General features: G+C 42.8%; 1 protein-coding gene and 4 non-coding genes across 5 annotated transcripts; 4 read left to right on the top strand and 1 right to left on the bottom strand.

The window, feature by feature from the left end:
- The first annotated feature begins 1,039 nt into the window (after positions 1-1,039).
- Positions 1,040-1,112, top strand: trnav-cac (transfer RNA valine (anticodon CAC)). The gene has a single exon. It is a non-coding gene; the product is annotated as a tRNA-Val (tRNA).
- Positions 1,113-6,869: 5,757 nt separating this feature from the next.
- Positions 6,870-6,942, top strand: trnav-cac (transfer RNA valine (anticodon CAC)). The gene has a single exon. It is a non-coding gene; the product is annotated as a tRNA-Val (tRNA).
- A 1,214-nt stretch (positions 6,943-8,156) lies between these two features.
- Positions 8,157-8,229, top strand: trnav-cac (transfer RNA valine (anticodon CAC)). Its single transcript has one exon. It is a non-coding gene; the product is annotated as a tRNA-Val (tRNA).
- Positions 8,230-8,538: 309 nt separating this feature from the next.
- On the top strand, positions 8,539-8,611 carry trnav-aac (transfer RNA valine (anticodon AAC)). Its single transcript has one exon. It is a non-coding gene; the product is annotated as a tRNA-Val (tRNA).
- Positions 8,612-8,683: 72 nt separating this feature from the next.
- LOC131986660 (uncharacterized) lies at positions 8,684-12,269 on the bottom strand. Its single transcript, XM_059351722.1, has 2 exons — positions 11,889-12,269; positions 8,684-10,689 (listed from the first exon to the last, which is right to left on the bottom strand). The coding sequence occupies exons 1-2, from the start codon at positions 12,091-12,093 to the stop codon at positions 9,434-9,436; spliced, it is 1,461 nt and encodes a 486-aa protein (XP_059207705.1). The 5' UTR covers positions 12,094-12,269; the 3' UTR covers positions 8,684-9,433.
- Positions 12,270-12,883: the final 614 nt, after the last annotated feature.

Consider the following 12,883-nt stretch of genomic DNA (forward strand, 5'->3'; position numbering starts at 1 on the left):
ACCCTGAAACTGAGTTACCGCTCAAACCTTTTTAAGAGAAAATCAGCAAACTCCTAGCCTGGCTAACACCAGACTAATCTCAAATGAGATCTAGTCTGGGAACCAGCCGTTCATTTCTCCATAGAGGAGGTGTGGTTTACGATCCTCCGGAGCCGTTTATTGGGCGCTTAGAATGTCTATCAAAAGCGTCTGTAGGTAGCTATTAGCCAATCGTGTCAGTTTTACCAGATGACGTAGTAGAGCGACAGAATCTGATGTTTGTTGTGTGTGTGTGTGTCTGTGAGAGAGTGTTGCTTGCTGCTTTGCTTCTCCAGTTCTCGCTTACTGCAAGATTATTTATTTTCACGCTTTATTCCCCCTCATGTCATTCAGCCACACACATCCACTGATTTTATGGGCAATAAACAAGCTGCTGCGGGTCTCTCGGCTCCGCTGTCCCCCGGCTCGTAGCGAGATCACCGGCGTTACGGTAGCGGGGCTAATAGCTACCGCTAACGCCGTAACAGCAGCGTAACGCTACCGCTAATAGCCCGGCTACCGTAACGCCGGTGATCTCGCTACGAGCCGGGGGACAGCGGAGCCGCTGAGACCTTTTGCCTTTCAACTTTCGCTCTAAACTATTTAAAACACCATCTACAGCTAAAGAGAGTTTCGCGTCTGCTGCAGCCATGTTGGATCCGTAAGAATACAACAAGCTTCCATCTGCCAGGTAGTACGCGTCATCGTCTTGCCGTCCCTCCCCGTTCTGTGATTGGATCCCTTAAACAGGGCTAAGAAACCTCTCTGGTTGCCAGACCCCTTGGCAGTTCGAAATGAAATTGAGCGTGCAAGGCAGTCTGGGTATACCCAGGCTAGCAAACTCCAAACCTTTGGTGCTGCAGCTGGTGAGTTTTTAATATGCCCGGTGTATATTTTACACAAACTTCTATCTGTTAGTAGTATTCGTTAAACACGCACATGCTTACCCGTAATTGACAATGATTTATGTTCATTGACGTGCTGACCGACGTCACCGAGGTCACTTAATGGCAGGGCATGAGTTTCCGTAGTGTAGTGGTTATCACGTTCGCCTCACACGCGAAAGGTCCCCGGTTCGAAACCGGGCGGAAACATGGTTTTGGCGACTACTGCAGGAAGAAGTCCCATCACAATAATAGGGCTGTTTCCACTGCCGGGCAATACCTGGAATGAGGCGGGTCTCACTCACCAAAACGCCCCCCAATTTGAATACTAGCAGTCTAGAGCTGGCTTTTGTCAGGACATTTTAGTCCCTGTAGAAGAGCAGGGTCTTTTTTTCTCCCCCGAAAACAGCCTGTCTACTTATTGGATAGATCGCAGAGCGGGATGTGACGTTGTACTCTACACATCAACAACACACGCCATTTGTAAAAGAAAAGCAGTGTTCCCAACTTGGTGACTGGAGACAAATCCAGCGACTTCTTCTTACTCTTCTTAATAAGCCTGCTGCTGCAGAGGTGTTCACTTAGCAGTCTCTGTTTGTTTACAACAAGCACCGGAAACTCTGTGCACAGTTAGCAATGTCTTTAATTCACAATCACTATGTTTATGATCAGCAGAGACTGTGCATAATTAGCCATGCTGCTTTCAGCTGCTGAGGTTGTGCACAATTAGCGACAGTGAAAACCATACAAATCAATCAAATCAAATCAAAATTACTTTATTCATCCCCAAGGGGAAATTCAGTTAGTCTGGTAGAATCTCGTGAAGAATGAGCCTGAGGAAATCTATGATCATTTCCTTAGTCTTTGAAGTGTTACATCCCCTCTGGAATCTCTAAATCCCTCTGGGGGCTAACTTGTAGTCGAAACATGAAGAGTGAGCGGACTTTTGAGGGGGTTCGGTCTGAGACTTTCCCTGTGGCCACTTTCCCCTCCTCGTCGAAACACGGCTCTCATGTCATGTTTTGTGCTGGGGGATAATAAAGGAGACCCTCAACCTATATACCTTTGCTACGAAAATGCTGTTTCTCCCCGGATTCCAATGGGATAACTTCACGAAATTGAAATATTTATTTCCATATATATTTAAATTGTGTTTCTTGATTTATTGATTTGATATGTTTCATAAAATATATTAACTAAAAGTAAGTCAAATTCGAGGAAAAATGTTGGCAGCATGTAAGAATTTTGCATAAAAGACATGCTTTTACCAATAGGACGAGGCGTTTGTCCACCCTGAAACTGAGTTACCGCTCAAACTTTTTTAAGGGAAAATCAGCAAACTCCTAGCCTGGCTAACACCAGACTAATCTCAAATGAGATCTAGTCTGGGAACCAGCCGTTCATTTCTCCGTAGAGGAGGTGTGGTTTACGATCCTCCGGAGCCGTTTATTGGGCGCTTAGAATGTCTATCAAAAGCGTCTGCCCTCCTCCTTATATAAAGAGTACACTCTCGAGGGACAGTATATGTACTTCCCTGGCACATCGGGGAAGGAGGTGTGAATGTGAGGGCTGCCGAGACCCTGCCTGAGTGGCTGGTGGCAGGACCTGCAAAGGCGACCAGTTGGCAGCTTTACATCAGCCTTCCTCTTGGCCCTCTCCTCTGCCACCCTTCTCCACTCTGCACCCCTCTTTCTGGCAGCCTCCAGCTCCCGCTCAAAAAATGGAGAGGCAGCAAAATCCTCAAAGGACATCCTTTGGTTTGTAAGGCCTTCATGTGCGTAGGTCTTGAAGACCTTTGTGGAGCAGTAAAAGTATTTGACTGTCGGTGTTTGAAAAAAAAAAATGAACTGAAGAGCCATCACCAAGATAACAGGACTTTGGCTGACCGCAGGCTAAACACTTCCTGGTCATCTTCTGCTGCTGCTGCTGCTCCTGCTGTTGTGGTTGTTGTGGTTGTTGTTGTTGTTGTTGTTGTTGCTTTTCCAGGATGTCTGTCACAATCTTCTCCAATGATGCACGGCTCAGTGACACCTCCTGGGAGGGAGCAACGTGAGGAGGGTTGACTGTTGCAGGAGGCAAGGTTGTGACAGGCACACTTACTGTTTGGCTGCCTGTGGTTAAACTCTGCCAAAGCTGCTGTGTCTCCACAACCTTTTCTGGGCTTGTATTGAGGGAGGAGCTGGTTTTTGATGTTGTTTTTTGACACATTTCAGAAGACTCATATTATTACACTGCAGTAATATGTTTGGCACAGTTCTGTCGAACACAGTGATGACTAAAAGTAAGTTTTACTTTTGCAGTTGCAACAAAAATTCTGTGTGACATATGTGACAAGTTAAATAAAAGGAAAGAAAACATTTAAAGTTCATCTGTACAGAGGTTTTTCTTATAGGTTTTACATTCTACATTCACTATTACTATTACTAACACTTATTATTGTTTACTGACAATATATTAATATAACCATCATGATATTATTTGCACCCTAAGTGTCCATGCCTCTGTTTAACTGTTAGGTCTGTATGAGGGATGGTAGGTGGGTAATTTGAATGACCTGTGTCTATCAAAGACTGCATCTCTGTTTTCACTGCGCACTGCTGGAAAGACAGGACCGGCACTGGATCCCCCTGGACAGGTCCACTGGTCTCCTGAAACATAGCATCAAATGTAGTGATTTAGTCACTCAGTCTGTTGGTCAGTCAGTAATCGACAATAAGTGATTAAACTGTATGTAAAATAGAGCCATACTAACCAGTAACCCCCCACTTACATTCATGGCATGGATCCACCCATTCTCACCTGACTTCACTCACTCCTAATCAATGCTCTACTCTATATGTACCGCCCATTTCCTTTGTTCTGGCTGGCAGCAACACAAAGCAGCATGTGAGGGCCCTCTGTCCCTTGGATTCAGATACAAAACCTATGGTTGTGCGTGATAAAGTGAGTTTACTGCTTCTTCATATGTTGATGTACTTTAATGGTTATTTGTAAATTGGGATGTGATTAAATGTTTGACCAGTATAGATTGGTAAATGCTATAATCATCATCTTGTTTGTTCGCCTTGAGACAGACATAATAATAATATTGTGTGTAAGTGCGCAGTGCACATGATTTGTTAATTGTAGCTCTTCAGGAAATGCAACAATCCTTATAACCTAATTTAGAATGTTTAATTTCTTATGTTATGTAATTGTTAAATGGAGGTTTCTTTGTTATGTAGTACTCTATAATTTCAGCAGTGGTAGGCCTACCCCTAACCCCCCTGGTTAGAGTACTAATATTCATAATTTGATAGGTACCTAATTGTTAAGTGTGATGTTATATATTGGTTAACTGTATTGTAATTCTTGTGTGTTTTTCTGTTTATCATTTATAGAAAACCATAACCGTCAAGCCTCACCATCTCCTATTGCTCTTAATGTGTGCATAGTGACAATAAATGGCTTAAACGGAAACATCAGTTGTCCCTCCTACATTCTTATCGATGTACCATGGTGAAGTTGGAGTGAGCGGTCGCACTCGGACTGCAGCATCACCCAGCTCAGGATCATCCAGTTCTCATTCATAATAGCATAGGAAGACATTGTGCCGGATGACAGCACAACCTTCCTGGCTACCTTGCGGGTGTGATCCGACCTGAGTGCCCGTCCAAAGGTGCCCTGGAGCAGCAGGGTGAGGAGCTCCTTCTGCCTCTGGTTCTCATGGCCCAGGCAGTTCACAAGATAATGTGAAGACACAGACACTCCACACCAGCCATCAGCATCCGAGTAGCCGCCAAATGGAGCAGGAGTGTCCGTCTGTGAGCAGCCCAGTGATGGTGCTCTAGCCATAAACCCCTGCCTCAGCATCCCTGATGTTCTGGACACTTAGCCGGTAGGCCAGATGAGCTCTCTCATACTTCAGATGAAGCACCTCTGTCAACTGCTTGGCCATGTCCTCTGGTGATTTGCCACTGCGCCTCAGCTCGTCCATCACCAATTTGCAGATGGCCTTTTTGTGCGTCAGGAAGGCTGGGACAATGTTGCTGAAGCGCTTTGGTAGCTTCTCCAACCACTGGGGCTTGTCAGCATGCCAGTACCTCTTACAAGCCTTGCACATGAGACGTGAGGCCAATATGTAGTACTGACCGCCGGTGCCGATGATGACTCTTGGCCTCCCAACGCCTGAAGACGCTACCTGAGGGGTGGGACAACCATGAAGGCAGGGCAGGATGTAGTTGTTTTTCATCCTCTCCATGATCGTGTGCTCTGGCTTACAAATGAAAAAAGGATGAAGCTGAAAGAACTTGACCGATGGCAGCTCTGTGATGGAGTCAATGAGCTCAGGCTGAGGTGGGTAACGCCATAGGGCCAGCATGTTCATGGGGCGACATACTGGACGTGACCCTGGCCACAGACCCAATGCCTCCATTTCAGTCTTCATCCATATTTTTTGTTGGAGCAGTTCCACTGTGCAACATCCTGATCGTATGCTGGGACAGAGGGCGCAGGCTGCCTGTTATCACAGGGGTGATAAACTGTGATGAGATACAAACAGCAAAGTTAAGTGTTGGTGACATTTGCTTAAGATGTTCCTTATCAGAGCATTTTATAAACAAACATTTACCTTCAGGAGGAGATGGAGCAGTTATGAGTCCAGACTCCGAAGAACGGCGGGAGACTGGTTTTCTGTGCGCTTTAAAAAATTGTTGCAACAGAAACAGCCTTAAATAAAATACATAGAACATGTGATTTTTATCTGTCAAAACTAAACTGATATTTATGTGAGTTATACTGGAAGTATAACACCAATGCTTGTGTGACAGTTTCATACCTTGTCCCAACACATTGGGCTCCTGATCTCCAACCCCGAGCTGTGGTGCAATGGCAAGTGGCAATGGCCCTTGCTCCAAAGCTGACAACACTGTCGCCTTCTGAAGCCACGGGTGTCGCAGGCTTCCGGGAGAACAGGTAGTCCCTCAGGTCCACAACTTCCTGGAAACTCCTGGCGTAGTTGTAACAGGGTAGACCTGTATCAGCACTAGATTTGGTGCATTTTGTGTGACACTGGTGGTGAATTTGGTGTTGCATGTGTGGGTGTGGCTTCACAGAGTGAGTGTGTGCAGTGATTTCCTGGTGATGGGCTAACCTGAAACAGGTGTGCTGGCATGGCTTCAGCCAGCTTAACTACCCCCACTCTCCTTCAGTCTCCCTCTGCTCTTTGCTGTGACAGTGGTGTGGTGTGTGACGTGGGCTGGAGTAGCGCAAGGACGGCAGGTCAGACTGAAAGCAACTGCAACGGCTGAACAGCAGCAGCAGAGCCTTGCAGCCACACAGTGGGGTGCAGCAGTCCACAGCAGCACAGCATGCGGCGTCTGCAGCAGTAGACCAGCCAGCTCCAGCCTGCCAGCCTGGTGACAGTGAAGCCCGGCCACTCACCAGGCCACACGGATCCCACCCCTTCAGCTATCCCCCTCTAGTCTTTTTAAATTAATTCCCTTTTGGACTCAAACTAACTTTTAAATATTTATGCATAGGAATAATAAAGGACTCATTTAAATTATACTTCTGTCTTGTTGTGTCTTGTCCACTATCCACTGGCTGGTCAATCACACGAACCAAAAGAACACTTTACATAGTCCAGAAACGACAGCAGGCTATCCTTGCTGTCTCCCTGGGGGTTGAAGGTCCCGTCTTTCTCCTCATCTACCTTCTTTAACAGGAAGATGATGTAACCTACATCATTTTCCATTAACCATCTGTATCGCTTCCCTTTATACTTCCCAAACTGTAACACAAACTCCCCTGTCACCTCCAGACAGTCTGACACATCCCCGCCCCTCTGAAAGACCTCAGTAAGCGCGTTTGTCTTTACTGTGTCATGACTCTGGGGCGGGGACCTGTCCTGAAGCATTAATCACATGCGGTTATCAACAAACAAGAAATATCGACAAACCCGGTTTGACTGGAGTCATTTGACCACAAGTTTCCGTAGTGTAGTGGTTATCACGTTCGCCTCACACGCGAAAGGTCCCCGGTTCGAAACCGGGCGGAAACATGGTTTTGGCGACTACTGCAGGAAGAAGTCCCATCACAATAATAGGGCTGTTTCCATTGCCGGGTAATACCTGGAATGAAGCGGGTCTCACTCGCCAAAACGCCCCTAATTTGAATACTAGCAGTCAGGAGCCAGCTTTTGTCAGGACATTTTAGTCCCTGTAGAAGAGCAGGGTCTTTTTTTCTCCCCTGAAAACAGCCTGGTTACTTATTGGATAGATGGCTGAGCGGGATGTGACGTTGTACTCTACACGTCAACAACACACGCCATTTGTAAAAGAAAAGCAGTGTTCCCAACTTGGCGACGGGAGACAAATCCAGCGACTTCTTCTTAATCTTCTTAATGAGCCTGCTGCTGCAGAGGTGTTCACTTAGCAGTCTCTGTTTGTTTACAACAAGCACTGGAAACTCTGTGCACAGTTAGCAATGTCTTTAATTCACAATCACTATGTTTATGATCAGCAGAGACTGTGCATAATTAGCCATGCTGCTTTCAGCTGCTGAGGTTGTGCACAATTAGCGACAGCGAAAACCATACAAATCAATCAAATCAAAATTACTTTATTCATCCCCAAGGGGAAATTCAGTTAGTCTGGTAGAATCTCGTGAAAGAATGAGCCTGCGGAAATCTATGATCATTTCCTTAGTCTTTGAGGTGTTACATCCCCTCTGGAATCTCTAAATCCCTCTGGGGGCTAACTTGTAGTCGAAACATGAAGAGTGAGCGGACTTTTGAGGGGGTTCGGCCTGAGACTTTCCCTGGGGGATAATAAAGGAGACCCTCAACCTATATAACTTTGCTACGAAAATACTGTTTCTCCCCGGATTCCAATGGGATAACTTCACAAAATTTTAATATTTATTTCCATACATATTTAAATTGTGTTTCTTGATTCACTGATTTGATATGTTTCATAAAATATATTTACTAAAAGTAAGTCAAATTCGAGGAAAAATACACTTTCTGTGAACGAGGCGTTTATCCACCCTGAAGCTGAGTTACCGCTCAAACCTTTTTAAGGGAAAATCAGCAAACTACAAAGCTTTGGCACTGCAGCTGGTGAGTTTTTAATACACCCGGTTTATATTTTACACAAACTTCTATCTGTTAGTAGTATTCGTTAAACAGGCACATGTACATCCGTAATTGACAATAATTTATGTTCATTGACGTGCTGACCTACGTCACCGAGGTCACTAGAATGTAAGCCATGGGTTTCCGTAGTGTAGTGGTTATCACGTTCGCCTCACACGCGAAAGGTCCCCGGTTCGAAACCGGGCGGAAACACGGTATATTTCTTTGATTACCTTCGCAAAGCACCATCAAAATGATGTTGTATTTCTCCGTGAGATAACTGCGATCATTTGGAAATCAGTATATTTGCATCATTATGTCAAGAGTGTGTCTTGTCATGAACTAACAAAATGTAAGTCATATTTGTGAGATTAAGTTTGGCAGTATGTAAGAGTAATCTTACAATAAAAAAAATAAACATGTTTACTAGTAGCAGCAGCAGCAGGTGGCACTCTTATCCGCATAAAATCATTTTGTGCTTCATTAAAATCGAGTGATGAAATACATGCAGGACATGCACGGGTTTCCGTAGTGTAGTGGTTATCACGTTCGCCTAACACGCGAAAGGTCCCCGGTTCGAGACCGGGCGGAAACATAGCTTTCAGTTTTTGGTGCATTGACTTCGACATGAGAAAGTAATATCACAATCATGTTAGTAAGCTCAGTCCTAAATTAAAACATAGGAATGTAACATATTTTGGGCCACAAGCAGGATTTTTGCCAGTGCTGTTTCGTAGTAAAGAGAACATTAAGGAGACCCAGTCAAAATGTATAAATAAATGTATACATAAATAAGAAATGTATAAACAAATACAGGCATGAATGAATAATAGATAATGCATGTATAATTAACTGAATGAAAATTAATAGAGTTGAAAAATATAAGCATTACATTTAACAAATTGTGATTAAATAGGACATAAATTATCATGAGTTAATTTCTAAATGTTCCTTTCCTTTAAAGTTTATATCTATTTTTTCTGTAAAACAGTCATCTTCCCATTTCAACCCTTTTTCAGCTTTGTTCAGTGTGCAAGAGGAGTTTATTTCACTCAAGAAGATAATTTTCCTAAGTAAACATCAACAAGTCAAAATCAACACACCTGGAGATACATGATTCTCACTGGACATGAATTGGACATAGCTTTTGAGCACAGAGACGTAACCCATTCGTCTAGCTTGCACTAAAGGAGTAAAATTCAAAATTGACTGAAATGCTTCATCCAAACACACCGGACACAAACTTGAAAAACAAATTGATATAACAAGCTCATGTCTATTAAGTGTAAAGAGTACTACAATCAATGCTGCACTTATCGCTGTGTTTGTTGCCGTCACAGAACAATAATGACACATGTGTTGTGACCTATATGACCACTTCTGTTAGAAGTTACATTCCCCTGCATCTGTTATGGGATCATTTAAAGGGTAAAACAGATTCAGTGACATTTGCAAGAGCACAACATACTTTAACCATCTTGTCGAGGTATGTCACATCATTTTCTCTGTCAATGGCTGTGAAACTTCTTGGGACAGTGCTTTGCAAAATAGTGTATTTGTGTCGGAGAACTCCAGTGACTCTTTCAATGTGTGTCCTTAGGGCTTCGGTGTTCCCCAAGTCAACAGGATTTAACTGTTTATTGCCAAGAGTGAAAGCTGCAATCTTTAATTTAACTTGGGAAGACTCTTTAACATTGAAACCTCTCTCTGACAAAACCAGGTCCCCTGGGAGCAAATATGTCAAAAAATCACTTTGCTCTGTGATAAACTTATCACTTGTGCGACCCCCCCATCCATTTGATATAAAACAAATGGAACCTTGTGGGAAAATGGCAATTAAATATTTCATTGTATGCTGTTGCTTGTATCTTGAATTACACTGAGAACTAGCTAATGCCTTTTTTGGTTTCTCAATACGTATTTTAAAAAAGTCAATAATGCACACTGCTTTTTCAAAGTTACTGTTCCTAAATGCATGTGGAAGAGATTTGATTAAGGATTCCCGAGCAGGCCATTGAACTAGACTTGATACTAATCTGCAATACATTACACTAATACAGTGTCTAAAAACCTTTGAGACACTGGTCGGATCAATGTCAAAATAATATGCCAAAAAGTCAAAGGTCAAATTCAATCTGAGCTTAATTAAAGCCAGCATCCACTGCTGAAATGATGTTAGGCCAAACCTAGGTTTGAGATGGGGACCTACAAACTGAAAAACTGCCATCAATAGCGAATATGTTGGTAAACCAGTGAGACTATTTACCTTTTTATCATAGTTTCGTAAACTCATCTCATTCAGTTCAGTTCTTTCCATTTTTTCATTCAACAACACATTTTCAGCGCTCAGAGCTTTGCATTCAACTGTGAGAGATACAGTCTGATTCTTACAATTTTCACTGCAACATGGTGAAGAGGTTGAATGTTCATGATGATCAGGATTAAGCTGGAATTCACTTTCAAGTTCTCGATGGGTAGACTCCCTCGCAGGAGATTCTCCCGCGATGATCTGGTCTTGGGGAGAATCTGTTGAAGGGATTTCTGCTGCAGCTAATGACTTATTTGCTCTGCTCTTCTTTGGGATCCTGCATTCTTTCCTCTGGGATGATTTGGCATCATGTTTGAAGATAGACGGGACGTAGTCGGGTAACCGAGGATTTTCACTCTTTTTTCCTAAAACACAAGAAAATACCTTTAGTTAGGTTTGAACGTCCCATCTGATGCATTTAAAACTTTCCTCATTGCAACAGATGCATCAAAGTCTGACTCTTATATGAATCTCATCATTAGGGGCTATAATGTGTTCCTCTCTTCTTCAATGTAGCATAAACACAGTAAAGAAAAAATACAGACAGCAATCCCAGCATGTTCTCAGTGGAAACAGACAACTTTTTTAACTACCCTGTGTGCTTGCTAAAGTCTACTTATCATAGGCCAGGTGCTAGGTCCAGCCCTCCTCATGATTATAGCTTCCTTTTTTACTACTATAACTTTTATTTCCTGTTAACCTCTAACTTGAGCCACCACAAGTCACCAAACTCTGGGTCGTTTGGTCTCAAGGGGCCCCCTTTTTGTGGACATTTTTATGGCAAAATCATGTAAGGTACCACAATAGTCAAGTATAACAAGCACAAGTATGGCAGGTGGGTGCCTGAAACATAGGGGGAGGGAGCAAAATAAGATACTGGAGCAATTGACAAGTTCTCATCTAGAATGATTATTTTTCAGCATGTTATGGAAAATATCTTCACCGCGCTTATATATATTAAAATTCACTGCTCATAAGATTTTCAAGGTGAAAATCTTGCTATGGCCTAAATACCACTACTTGATAATAAAATAATATAACAACTTCAACCAAAGCTCATTTTAGAAAGGCCACTGCAAGCAAACGTGTTCTTTGTTTATGCTTGATTTTATAATGCACTGCTGTCTACCCTCTGGGTCACTAGCTGTAGCTGGCAGTCAGAAAAAACCCATCTATGATCCATTCTCCGTTTGGTAATCCTTACAAGACCGTGTTTTCGTGTTGGCTGTGATTTATTACCCTTTGTGCCTTGCGAGTACCCGTAGTTAGGAATGATAATGTAATAAGGCTATAGGGAGGGATGTGATAGGGATATGCTAAAATGAAACGGTACGTGATTATCTACGAAGTAAAGGTATATTGCTGTGAAAGCTCGGTCGTCAAGCCTCCTTGATGTACCAAAGGCCTTTCTAAAATAAGCAGTGGTTAAAGTTAATGTACTACAGTGTTCGGGCAGAGGAATTGATAACCATACAGTGTAAAATAACCAGAAACCATAACAAAGGCCTGTTATATAATGAAGATTTAAGTGCTAGAAGCTTTGTATTCTGTATGTTTTGCTTACCGGATATAAAGTGGTCACTACATAAGCGGAACCCATCGCCTTTGGGTTCCCAATACTTAGTTTTCCTCTGTTCAGTTCTGGCATGTCTTATTGCAGCTATCCATTTGTTTCGTCTTTCAGGATTTTTAGGAATCCGATAAAATGATTTCCCTTTTGAATGCTTTCGACTGTTTCGGCACCCCGGCGCACAGCAGCTATCAACCATGTTCAGGCGAAGATACTGGTTCCCTCCTAGCAGCAGTCTGCACAGCTCACGCTTTCCTGCCAATATGGCGACACCTCGATTCTTACTGTTAATGCAGGGGTCGCGCCAAAAGTGGGTGCCCTCCTTTTTTACACAGCCTGGGCACGATTAAGTGTACCTTACGGCCATGATCCGGCGGGAAATGAAGGGGGATGCTCAGGGTATTCATCTATTAGGAGAACCAGGGCCAGGGAGGAGTCTAGCTGTCAAATGTATGGCAAGTACAAAGCGCCAAAATTAATTACTTTTCAAACTCGTTTTGTGAAGAAAAAAAAACACGCCTTTACGCAGTAAAAAATGTAAAGAAACACATTTGAAGTGCTCTACTAAGGTACACTTACACTTACACGGTGTAAAAAGGCGTTTCTTTAGGTTAATAAACCCCTTCTCCTGTCTATCTATCTGTCTTTTAATCATGCCAGCACATTTAACCTCACCTTACACCTTTATTTATTACAATTTATTGTACATTTATTACAATATTTTATTTATTTTTGGTCTGCATATTTTACGTTTGTAAATCTTTATACAAATACATTTTTAATACTTGTATAGTTCTTGTTAATATTGCTTGTTTGTGTTTATTTATTTTATTGATGCTTCTTTCTATTTTTGATACACTTTTTTCTCTGCAGTAACACTGAACATTTCCCATTGCGGGACTTATAAAGTAATATCTTGTCACTTATTTTCTATCTTTCTACTTTTCACGGTTCAAAAACAGTTGACCAACAGTCCCTGAAAGCACCAT

Source organism: Centropristis striata, chromosome 15, assembly GCF_030273125.1.
Source record: "Centropristis striata isolate RG_2023a ecotype Rhode Island chromosome 15, C.striata_1.0, whole genome shotgun sequence".
Classification (NCBI taxonomy): domain Eukaryota; kingdom Metazoa; phylum Chordata; class Actinopteri; order Perciformes; family Serranidae; genus Centropristis; species Centropristis striata.